The sequence below is a fragment of the Pocillopora verrucosa genome, chromosome 4 (genome assembly GCF_036669915.1).
Source record: "Pocillopora verrucosa isolate sample1 chromosome 4, ASM3666991v2, whole genome shotgun sequence".
Taxonomy (NCBI): domain Eukaryota; kingdom Metazoa; phylum Cnidaria; class Anthozoa; order Scleractinia; family Pocilloporidae; genus Pocillopora; species Pocillopora verrucosa.
Genome location: NC_089315.1, coordinates 1510486 through 1523211, shown reverse-complemented (window position 1 = coordinate 1523211; position 12726 = coordinate 1510486). Strand labels below are relative to the sequence as shown.

The 12726-nt window shown below is 37.3% G+C and overlaps 1 protein-coding gene across 1 annotated transcript; it reads right to left on the bottom strand.

Moving 5' to 3' along the window:
* Positions 1-1983: 1983 nt before the first annotated feature.
* Positions 1984-12621, bottom strand: LOC131772672 (rab5 GDP/GTP exchange factor). The gene is made up of 15 exons (XM_059088634.2): positions 12460-12621; positions 10951-11096; positions 10197-10281; positions 9779-9858; positions 9116-9206; positions 8458-8533; positions 8207-8319; positions 7448-7602; positions 6215-6292; positions 5464-5578; positions 5065-5134; positions 4497-4567; positions 3802-3892; positions 3115-3225; positions 1984-2934 (listed from the first exon to the last, which is right to left on the bottom strand). The coding sequence occupies exons 1-15, from the start codon at positions 12531-12533 to the stop codon at positions 2836-2838; spliced, it is 1455 nt and encodes a 484-aa protein (XP_058944617.2). The 5' UTR covers positions 12534-12621; the 3' UTR covers positions 1984-2835.
* Between the last annotated feature and the right edge of the window lie 105 nt (positions 12622-12726).

The window sequence follows — 12726 nt, the reverse complement described above, 5'->3', positions numbered from 1 at the left end:
GATCCACTTTTTCTGCGTCACAGATCGGTTCTAGAACAGACTATTCAATCCAAAAAGTAGAAAAAATTAGTTGAAAAAACTGACTGGCGTTTATTTCACAAAGAGTACGTCTGTTTTCTCTGAACAAGGTCGTTCAGGATTTAAACGTGCCCTCTCAGTAATAATCCTTTGCCCTTGGAACGATTTTGCAACATCTTTTAGATACACCTTGTCGTCATCAAGGCCATGAATTTGACCTTCGCTTCGAACATAAAAAACCAAAACCTTTCCCATTTTATTTATTTGCTGAAAAATTCTTATTAAGGAGGATTCGGGACCGTTCAGTTGTTTGTCCTGAAATTTATGGCATTCTTTCCTCTGCCTGAGCCTGTTGGGATTAAAACTAATTGTTCAGAACAACACAGAAATCTTCTTTGCCAATGTTCCAACAACATAAAATTGGCTCACTCGAGTTTTCTGCCTTTCATTATCTGAATTTTCCCAGGATTACGAAATCCTACCTCACTGAAATTACGAACGGGAAGTAGTCACGTGGAGAGCAAATTATTGAGCAATATCATTTAGAGGGTAAGTCACGCGATGTTAAGCATCATTTTTAGGAAGTTGTCAAAATGTTGCCCTTCCACTCGTCTCGCCCATAATCGATTCTTGAGAAACAGGTGGACTTTTTGGACAACTTTTGGAATAAGACGGAAAAAATGAACTATTACACAAACTCGCGTAAAGGCCCTGCAATTTTCAAAATTTGACCCACAAAAGATATGCGGCATTCCTCTCACAGATTAATTTTTTTGCGTAGTTCGGTCAGTTCATTATTTCAGTGTTACGTGTGGTAAAAATGCTAAGTCCAACGTGCTGTGTTAAACTTATCATTATTAAGATTTCAGACGAAGACTTCAGAGCGGGTAGTACTTGAGTCCGCGGCCCTGAGAGCATTTGATACGCTTGACTGGCGCTCACGCCAATAACTATTTCAAAGATGTTTTATCTCTACTCAGGTGCTCGGCAGGAGACCTGCATTGAAAATTCATGGCCTACGAACAGCTTTAATTATTAGTGCTGCAGGACGAACGTTTCTCCGTCCATGGGAATATTTGAGACAAGTCGAGCAGAGGTCAGCCGCGGATTACCTGAGGCACGCCGCTTGCAGCCCGCTAGCCTGCCGGCCAGAAAGTTACTCAAGCTTAAACACAAGCAGCCAAAACTCTTGACACGAAATGACCCTGGGCGTAATTCTTGCTTATTCAAAGTGTTATGTTAGCCATACAAAAGGCTATTCATAAAGGGGATGAAGTCATATCGGACGGCAGCGCGCAACTTAGCTCGGAAGTCTTGACCTTTTACTGATCGGAGTAATTGAAAGCAAGCCTACATCTAACTTTTAATTAAAATTTGAGGAACAGAGTTCCTTATGACCGCATTTCCAAAGATTAAAACAAGAAATAGAAATGATATTGTTAACCTCGTCGGCAGTAAATTGACTATCCCTCCTTAAACTTCTTCTTTCCTATGTTTGCTTACGCAGTCCCTCCAAAGGAAAAAAAAACAACAAGAAATTTATGTGGGCGAACCGCGCGGAACTCTGGCCGCTGAGGCTGACATCAGATTTTTTTCACCGACTGTTTTTGACTCGCGTGACGGTCTTCGCCGAAACAGAGAGACTGCTCGTGGTTTAATTTAAACGTGAAGTAACGTATATGAACCAAACAGGTTCTCATTGTTGCATAAAAATTTAATAGAGTCTCTTTTTCCCAGACTCTCATGGAATTTTATGAAGGGACGAATGAAGCTAAGATATTGTAAGGATGGCCAATGATGGAGGCGAATTAGTACAGATTTCTAATACGACATGTAGAAAGGTTTGATCCTTGATTTTTTAAAAAAAATATGAAGATTTTCAAAACAGAGGAAATAGTACAACATTTCAAAAGAAAATCAGCAATCCTAGCCAGATCCTGACCCAAATGATCGCAGAGCGCAGACTTTCCAATCTCATGCAAGATTTAATTTCTTGTCCTATGTGAATATCAAAAGTCATATTTAACTTAGATTCGACTGAACACACTACAATGAATTCGATTGTAAATATCATGTACACATTGCAGTTGGGGTGAAAAACAATAGACATATATAATTTATTGAAATATGCAAGTATAAATAGCAATTTTTGCATTACATATAACTAAATAATTTCCATATAAACTTGTTCGTGGTATTTTATGTAACTTGTTCTCAGTAATTTCCTTTTTCAGTACAGTTTTCAGATCGTCTTCTCCCCGAATCTTCTGTCTTCAGTGGTTAATTATAATAACAAAATTAAGTACTATGTACAATTGCATGCAAGTGTCTATTTAAGCAATAGAGGACTCTTTCCGTGAATACAGAGGCGTATCTAGACATAACGACAGAGGTGTATTTAAACACAACAGGAAGAGGGGAGAGAGGGAGAGAGGGAGAGAGAGAGGTTGAAAGAATTCGAGAAAAATTAAGTGAACTCGAGATGCAATGAAAGACTTGCTTACATTTTGTGAACTCTCTTAATCCTCGCGAATGTCTAAATCACTTTCTGTAGACACGAAATAAAAGTCCTATTATTTTCAGAAAATAGTTCTCAAAAAATATGCGCGCATGCATCTATAATCCCACGTAATCAAACCCATCGACCAATGACAGCGCGCATAATATCTTAACTATAGCATAAAACAGTATTTTTATGATCACGGAAGGAGGTGTGGAAAATGTGAGAAAATTTCGCTGTTTATCAGGATCGATGCGCCTTTTCTGCGCCGATTCAAGTCTCAGTTGCAAATTTTCTTGAAATCTTTGTTTGGTAGATCAACTCGCAGTTACACCTGTCTCAAGCGGCTCGCCTGCTGTTAAAACTGGTTTCAGATACGTGTTTCCTTTACTTGTTCCAGCTAAGATAGCGTCAACCTACAGAAATACAATGGCAGTAGCGACCATCAAAGGTTAGCTATGAGTAATCAGAACAATAAGTATAACAACAACAACCACAACAATACGATTGAAAACCACCGCACCTTGCAGTAACTGATTATTGAGAGGATGGTTAAGAAAAAACGATATCTGTAATTGCAGGAATTTCAACTTTACCTCCTTTACTATGTTGTTCCTGAATTCTGTCATTTGTGCTTGTAGTAAAAGAGCGTCCTCCTTGAGCTTCACTTGGCGTTCCCTCAAAGTGCCAAGCCTCTCTAAATTGGACTGAGAGGGCAAACAGACAAACAATACGTAAATGACACCAATACGTAAATCTCGGGGCTCGAGATTGTTAAAAAAACTTTAGAGGTAAATAAGGTTAGGGACCGAAGCTGAAGGTCCATCAAAATCAGACAGAAAGAGAAGAAAGAAAGGCAAAAACTGCCACAAGCAAGCAAAGTTTCAGGATTGGTTGTTAAACGAGCCAAGTTGATTGCATTTTCTCTCAAGCTCATGATAGAATGCATGTACATAGTTACATAGTCATTTACACATACCATGGATAAACTAATGAACACACATGTACTAATGGAATGCAAGGGATATCAAAAACGTTTTCCATGAGCGGCAGCCGATGCTGGCTGTGCCCGAAAAATGAGCTGTACGGCCCCTTTCCCCTAAGGGGATCTGTGCGCATGCTCCCCCACAAACAATTTAAAATCTAGACGCTTGGAAATGTAATTTTCAGCATTCCGGGCATCTGCTCTCGGGCTAAGCAGACATCGGTAAGAGGTTTTACAAGCGGGAGTAGACCGCCAGTAACGAACTTTTATTGAAACCCTGGGTTGCGGTTTTATTAACCTTCATAAGTTCCAGACCCTTGCATGTCACAGGAGGCTCTGCTTCAGGTTTGGTTTGCTCTGCACCGTCGCTTTCATCCCCATACATGTTTCTTTAAACCAAAGAGGAAAGTTAACTTACAAGTGAAGTAGTTTCGACAAACTTGATATTGTAACTTTCAGTGTAGTTACAAATATAATAAGTGAGTAATAAACCTCACAGAACAGCGCTGTTGTTGCTCTTTTTTTTCATGTTAAAAAAGCCAGTATAAATGCTTCCAGAAGACCCAAAACAAGTGCGCCATACAATCCAAAAATCTGCGTTCCCACCTACTGTTAGCTTTCGGCCTTCTTGACAATGTTCACAAAAATAACTGTTCAGATAAAAGGTTCGGCTAAATTAAAGATGGTTTAGAATATGGTTTTATTAAAAAAAAAAAAAAAAAAAAAAAGGAAAAGAAAAGGGTAAACTTTGTTTAAATACCCGGCCCAATAAGTCTGGCTGAGGTTTAAGTATGGCGTCTCCCTCAGTACTGCATCAGACGCCACCCCAAGATTCACGTTTGATACAGTCTGCATTAACATCTAAAAACAACTATGGCAGAAATAATTTTAGAGTTCCGAGCGTCTCTGTTTAAAACAGCTCTGCAAAAACTAGAAAATTAAATGAAAGTGATCTGGTGCAATGTACAAATGTTCCTAAAGGTGATTATCTACCTGTTAAACTCTTCCTGAGACATGGATAATGCCTGAGCATCAAGCTTCTCAATGAACGATAAAGCACAACACTGACAAAGAAATTAAAGAATGGAAATGTGAGGACAAAAAAGGTACAAAGGTAAAGTCAGCACTGGAGCCGAGTGGCACATCCGTCTGGAGCTTATCATTGCTTATAGTACCACTGAGTGGGATGTTACTTCATTGCAAGGTATCCCCAAGGTACTCATCAGCTTTCCCTTACAGTTCATTCTCCTGGGGTGAAGAAAAGCACTATAAGAGTCAAGTGTCTCGCCCGAGAACACAACACAACGACCCCGCTACGTCTCGAACCCGGTTTCATCCGATGACTGAACTTTTTATTTCGGGCGACATGACTCAGGTTCGGGGGCGACACGATTTTAAGCGAGATGACTTTAGGTCAACTTGACCGATTACCCTGAACCCCCATCTTTCGACCCAGAGACCAAGTCAGGTTTGAACTACAAGCGTAAGAGAAGAACCAGTATAAATCAGTTATAAAAGGGACTTGTGCAGGATCATTGCTTTATGCATAGGTTCCACTTACAAGGTTTGTGAAGTAATATCCAGCTTCTCCCATCATTAGTTTGTTAGGATTGCAAAATCTGGAGATATACCTGGTAAAAAAACACACTGTCTCATAAACCTTCGAAATGGAAAAATGTCTTTTTTTCTCAATCAAGAAATATACTGAGCATGCAAGACTTGACAAAGCAACTTATTTCCCACCTTCTGTAAGTATGGAAATCTCTTAATGTACCATTTTCAAATTTTTGACAAAACACATGTTTCAATACCACATTGCATGTAATACAAACTGAAGTGCACCTGTCTTGGTTTAAAGGATATAGCTATCCTATAAAAAGTTTCGGATTCCTTGATCACTCGCATGTAATGATATCAACAATGAATTAACACATGTAAATAAATTGTAGATAGTGCTTACTGAACATTGGAATGTAGCATTGTAGGATTTGCTTTTAAGACAACATAAATGAAACAAGGAAGGAAGTCATCGGCACTAACTGCTCCTCCAGCAGGTGTTGAGAAGTGAATAATTTCTGTCAAAATGTTAGGGTAGAACATTTGCAGTGACTGTCAAGACAGCCAAGGTTTCATGTACATGTAGGTGCTGAAGTCTTTCATTTGCAATCAATCTAAGCAGATTATTTTGATCCAATACTTGAATCTATAGGCATGGGGGTTAAGGAAAGGGAGGGAGAGAGGGGGGGTTAAGGGGAGGGAGGGAGAGAGCGGGGTTAAGGGGAGGAAGGAGGGAGAAAGGGGGGTTAAGGGAAGGGAGGGAGAGAGGGGGGTTAAGGGAAGGGAGGGAGAAAGGGGGGTTAAGGGAAGGGAGGGAGAGAGGGGAATTAAGGGAAGGGAAGATGGGAAGGAGAGAGGGGGGTTAAGGGAAGGAAGGAAGGGAGGGAGAGAGGGGGATTAAGGGAAGGAAGGAAGGGGGAGAGAGAGGGGGTTAAGGAGAGGGAGGGAGGGAGGGGGGGTTAAGAGATCATCACTATATAGCCTTAATTCTCAAAGAGAGTTCAAGAAATTATTTTTTGTAAATACACTATAACTTAAAATCCACATAAAACTTATATTTGCTAATGCATACCATCACTTTTAAAATTTAAAAGCAGTTTCACTATTAAGTCAGAATGTTAAAATGGCAGAGATTGTAGAGCAATTAAGGATACTGAATATGTTCTTGCAGCAACGCACAACACAAGCTAGTTTATCCTGAGGAGCTCTCCTTGTGTTTATTTCCACCAGATCTGGAGGAAAAACAAAGATTAAGTGAAAAAGAAATAAACATACATACTGCATTCCAAAACTATAAAGTGCACAATTGACATGCCTTAAAATTTTAAATATACTATTATACTGTGCCATAACAATGGACAAAAGGCAGTAAACATCTCATAATGGCTTGAGCATTCTGGTTACAAGATATCAAATGACAAACCAAAGTGTTTCTTCCAGTCCAGGAACACTGATGGGCAATGAACCCTTGAGTCATGCAAAGAAAAGTTTGTGCACATTGCTGGAGAGCATTACAAACTAAGGCGCTAAGAAAGCTGCAACTGCCAAACCAGAAAGGTATGTGTGCATAACTAGAGAGCATTCTAAACTAAGGCACTTGGAAAGCTGTAAATGTCAAACCATTTCATGAAAAAAAGAAAAAAAAAAGAGAGATTCTGAGGCTAAAAGGATGAACCTTCACGTACACTGTTGGTTGGACATAACAACAACAAAAAAATTAATATCCTGATCCTTCAGAAGGCACTTTACCACTCTGCTACCAAATATTTCATCAGATCAGGGAAAAAAGTCTTTCTCACAACAAGACTAGTTAACAAAGGTAACAAAAGCTATGATAAGAAAAAAAACTAAGCTACGAAAAAAAACAAAAGTCGTGAACAAAGACAATAAGTATAATTATGTAATCACCTCTTCACAATTAATTTATATCATTGTAATCGCTTTTCTGAGGTGCTTCATTTTAACTTTAACGTTATCACTTCTAATTAACCATTTGGCCTGATAATGGACATGTAGATCCATCCTCTTTGCAAACATAATGACCCTTAGTCCTCTTTAAATTTCTTTGATAAGAGCAAGGTGAATGGACACAGGCCACCATTCTAATTCTAATGACTACTTGCTGTATCCTGCATAGCAGGGGTATTTTCAGGCAGTAAGATTTGAAGCCACCACAATGCATTAGTTAAATCAAATAGAGTATATAGCAAAAGAACCAATCATTCTCACCTACCAGCTCTCTAATACATGTACACCTCTTTACCCACTCCACTTTATCTTCATAACCCAATATGGTAATTACAAAACTTAATAAGCACTTGTCACAACAACATTAACACAAGCTCTGAAAGAAATACCCATAGACATTACACAAAAATGAATCATACCTTCTTGTGCTTCCTCAATCAACTGCTGTACCTTGTCACTGCTAGGATTTATCGCAGCATCTAGATGCTGAGGAGTTATCCAGTTAAAACTTCTTATACGCTTTTGATTTGCCAAATCTCTAGCTTCATCATCCGTAGAAGCTGGACAGAAAACACTGCAAAATTAATGTACAAGCTGCTGGTTAAATTTCAAGTTTGTCAAGTCAACATGTACAGAAGGTCATAGCCCTTTGACCCTTAAGTATGGCTAGCATCTAATTTCTCTTTAAAATATCACCCCCTTGAATCAAATGTTAAGGTCATAAGAATAGAAGAGATGATCACCAAATTCTCCTTAACAGAACCTTAGGAAATGTATGAAAAAAGTATAGAGAAAATCCATACTGATGTTTGGGTGTAAAGGGTAAAAAGGCTGAAAATAATGTGGATGTACATTTACCACCAAATACAGAATAATGCAGAGCAGTAAAACTTTTTTCATGACAGTTTACTTAAGTTAGTACAGTTACATTCAAAACATTCAAGAAAATCTTTCTCTCTCTTTCAATCATGCTGAATCACTTTAATACTAATAAAAGTTAAATATTTTTCCTTATCCATTGAGTGCTAAACATTGATGGAGTGTGGTGATTTTGCTCAAGCTCAGATAGAGGGTATCCTCAGATCATACTACAGAATAAACATTTCCTTATCTCTATGACACAAAACCCAGTAAGTTGTTCCCTTTAAAAGAGCAGCTTTCATTGTACATGTACATACACTCTATACAACTTTGTCATGATGTGTTTTTCTACACCATCCAATGTTCTGTCAATCACTTCCTGTGGCTGATTTTGAAACAACTGATGGGACTGTAGATGCTCTGACATTGCCTAAAATGGATAATGGTTAAAGAAATGAAGCAATATTAATATAGGTTGAAATAATTCAAAATCAAACATACCATTCACTATGCGTTTTGTTTGTTTGTTTCTTTTGTTTCAAGTGTCCTTCATGTGCTAAAAACTCACCCCATAAAAGTCATGAACCAACTGACTCTGTTCTTCCACCTTCAGAGATGGGTTGTTTAAAATGCTCTGAACAAACCTGTCAAAAGAAAAAAGAAATGAATTTAGAGAGATGACACAGTTCCTGATGAACCAGAAGGAGATAATCTTCCCTTGTGACAACTAAAATCTCAGTTAGGTGGAAGAAGACCATATGACTATTTTGTAAATGTGAGTAAGGAGCAGAATTGATATTCATGAGATAACTCAAACTATAAATTATGGTTGAATTTGAACATGGGGCCACCAAAATGTATTCCAACACCTTAAACACTCAGCCAACCTGTTTTAAAAGGTTACCTGTACTATTAATAAAATTTACTACATCAGATAAGTAGCCAATAAAACAGACGTATAGCTGTCTGTAAATAATTAAGAGCATTAATCTAAGTTTCACATAAAAAAGTTTAACTGGCAAAAAACTGGTCAAGATTGATATTTGCTGAGGGACACTCTGGATTAAAATGCAGATGAACAAAGCACAGACTACATAATGTAAAAAAGCCTCTCATGTACGCACAGATAAAGAGATAAAAAATGAACCACTAGAACACACATCAACAAAACCACTTTTTACAACTTTTGAAAATAGATGAATTTTAAAACAATCAAAATTACTCACACTTTGCATTTGTCATTGACATCTTGTGCTGCTGGTTTCCTGAGGGTCTTTAGGAAATCCCGGAAACTTGAAACACTCTTTTCAGGCTCAACTATAGGAGATTACAATTTACCATAAACAAGCCCATCATGGGTTAATTCAAGACTACTATCAGAAGGGACAAAATAATTACAATACTACCAATATGAAAAATTTGTGAGCGAAAAATATGTAGCAAGCTTTGCATTTGAACATGATCTTCTTTCCTTATATGGAGAGTCATGATGCTTATCAACACCTGTAAGTTGACACAATTTTGATAGACAATATTAAAAAAAGCCACTGCTGTGTATATCATGTCTGTCTTAGCTATCAAGCCAACATTTGTAAACACCAAATTTAAAACAAGCCAGTGGGAAGGCTTGAATGAACCCCCTGTCCCTGGCATAACAGAGTGAAACATGTGAAAACCGGCCTTACTCAAAATTATTTGACTTCTGCAAAACTTGCGCAAATAAAGAGATCCAATCAAGCAGACCGTGGTTTAAGCACATGTGCATGAATGTTGTTCTACACACAAGAGACTAAGAAACTCTATCTTACACGATTTTAACAACAAAACAATAAGAACCATATGAAACACCCTTTCCAAGAACAATAGCAATGCACACCATCAGAGCTCACCTTGAGATGGGGATAAATTTGCAGCATCTGGTACAGAAGATCTGCCTGGACTCTTTTTGAATAATTTCTTGACACTTTGTCTGTCAAGACACAAATTACACATTAAATAATTACTGATACAAGTCAGTGTGGTTTAATGTTTAGTAAAATATAACACTAAAATCTACTGTAGGTTTAAATAAAGGTAATCATAAAGAAGAATCTAAATTCCATGCTGGTTAGTCCATGGAACATCTGATTCTGGCTAGAGCCATATCAGGTAAATGAACAATTTTCTGATCACCTCAGTCAACTTTAAGTTATCTTGATAAACATTGAATAACAGAAATTACTGAAAAAGAAATCAGATTCGCCATGAATCAATTTCTACATTTTAGTCAAAACAAGCATACAAATGCACACCAGTATTAAATCTTACTTTTTGGATTCTAACTGGAACCTCTTTTTTTCTTCGAATTTGTTGAACTTGAGTTTTCCTCCTGATTCTTCTTCCTCATGCCCCACTACAAAGGAAATTCAAAGCACTCAATAACAATAACAAAAACTGTAAGGATGGTGTTATAGAGTGTGAATGCATACTTATGAATGACCTTAGAGTTACCATTGATAGTGATAATTATTAAAAACAGAAAAAAAATTTTTAATTTTTTTTTCTGCCCTCATTTGCAGATTTGAATTAAGTTTCTTTTGAAAAGCACTATTAGCTTCCACTAGGAAATCCTTTTAAACCACTGCTAATAGATTTTGTTCCTTTTCAAAGTTATTTAATGTCAATAACCGCCAGGTGAGAGGCAAAAAAAGAGGAGACATTCAGACCCTCAGTTAAATATACGTGATTCACTGATTTATAGTTTATTGACAACTATTCACCAGAGTGAATAAGGCTAGTGAGGTGGGTAGTGGTGTTTATTTACCGAGCTGCCAGGCCACAAGGTTAATATCCACCACTCACCACCAACACTGAAGTGAATGGTTGTTTTAATTAGTATTTACTAAAAATAGTGAGATAGCACAGCACAAAAAGATGATTTCAATATTATTTTCAAGCACAAATCCTGTGCAGGTTGTGCAAAGATGAATAGCAAAGGATATCTATCCCTGTTTTAGTAAATACTATACCAGGATACAGAAATCAAAGATGATGAATGAATCACAGAATATCAAGCTTTTACCCTCTGTTTGGAAATTGTGAGAGCCACCAGATAACGCATCTTCTCTGCTATGTGATGCAGCTCGTGCCCTCTGCTGCTTAAGATACACCTCTCTGTAGCATACTGAACAGTAACCTCTCCATGCTGGGTTTCCATAGAAACCACAACTACGAAAAGGCAAATCAAGTTTATTAGCACATTTTTCACATCAATTATATAAAGAACCCAAAGTAACTTGACTAGAGTCTCTTCATGTATAATATTATTATACACTTTAAATTTTTCCCAAAAGAGGATATATATTTTTATGCACCTTATCCTAAACCAAGTTAATTTCACGTACAATTTGGACAGTCACAATTGCATAATAATTTTGGACTGTTTACAGTATCTACACAGTCATATAAACAGAATATTTCACTACAGTGAAAACACTTGTTTAACAGACTGAATAACATGTATATACACATATTGAAGACCACAACGCAATGAAAAACTTTGTTAACATGTAAATACATGTACTGGTAAGTTCAAGTAACATTTTTTCAAGATGTGAGTACACAAAAATTCTTTTTTCTCTCTCCACCAAGAAACTTAAATTCGAGGAGCCATTCAGCTGAAAATTTGGAGACCAGACCAGAACTTAGGTTGACATTAAAGATATATTTATTACATTTACAATAGTTGCATTCAAAACTGCACTAGCCACAACAGTTTTGAGTCCTGTATCATAACAATATTGTTCAACATATTACCATGCCTGGTAATAAATGCACAAATAACAGTTTTATATATTAATTGAACCAATATTGATGAAGATAAAATATAACTTGTTTAAATGCTCAAACGATATTGAATCTAAAACATCGTACAATAAACACATTTCTTTCCATGAAAGCTAAAGGAGTTAACATCAATTGAAAAGGTAAATTTAAAAAGGGGACAGCAGAAATACCAAAAGATGCAAAAGTGTAGTAAACGATAGTTTCAATAAATGTTACCATCCAGAATTACATCAAATCACATGAGAGTCATGAGAGGTCAAATTTCACTGCTATTCTCACAGTATTTCAACGTAACGCAACGTGAGGCCATGAATACCATACAACAAAACCCATCTTTTGTGGTCGTTTTACCACTTCCAGACATCTATAATACTAATAAGAGGCCATGAAAACTTGTAAGCGACTGAAAATAATTTTGAAAAATTTTGAGCGCCGGGAACAAATATGATGTAGCTCTTCCAAAACGAAACGAAAAATGTACAGGAAATAGGGAAAAATCGTTTCTCTTCTCTCAGAAATCAACCTTTACCCTAGTTAGGAGTATTTTTCGATTCTACAATCGCAAGAGGACCCTCGTGCAGATATCCTCTTCTCAACATGCATAGATAAACGTTACGTAAAGGAACCTATACGTTTAACTTCGTGAACTTGCGAAAATGATGACTTCGAAGATCTGAACTACATGAACATTAGATGAATTGAAAATGCTCATGACAGCACAAGCGGATGTGAATCCCACACTTACCCCGTTTTACAGCGAAGTTCAGGGTTATTTAACGTCTCGTAAATTTTGGATCGTGTTCTATTCCGATCAGCCATTATTGCCTTTCTTTGAAGCAACTACTCTTGCTATCGAAATGAAAATACCACTTTCAACACTTCCACGAACGTCATCTCGCCATTTTTGTTGACCTAAGGCTCTGGAAGGACTGGTAACGAGTTTTGAGGTTTCCAGGTCTCATCGCTGTTGGCATTCAGCCATGGCGTATATACCCGCTGTTCCCGTTCTCAC

What these genes read in the sequence shown, in the direction of transcription:
- LOC131772672 (XM_059088634.2), bottom strand. Translation starts at nt 12,533, where the DNA reads ATGGCTGATCGGAATAGAACACGATCCAAAATTTACGAGACGTTAAAT. An exon ending in AAATTTATCCCCATCTCAAG is followed by an intron (nt 9,207 to 9,778) that starts GTGAGCTCTGAT and finishes AATCTCCTATAG; the next exon opens with TTGAGCCTGAAAAGAGTGTT. An exon ending in AGGGTCTGGAACTTATGAAG is followed by an intron (nt 3,226 to 3,801) that starts GTTAATAAAACC and finishes TTGCCCTCTCAG; the next exon opens with TCCAATTTAGAGAGGCTTGG.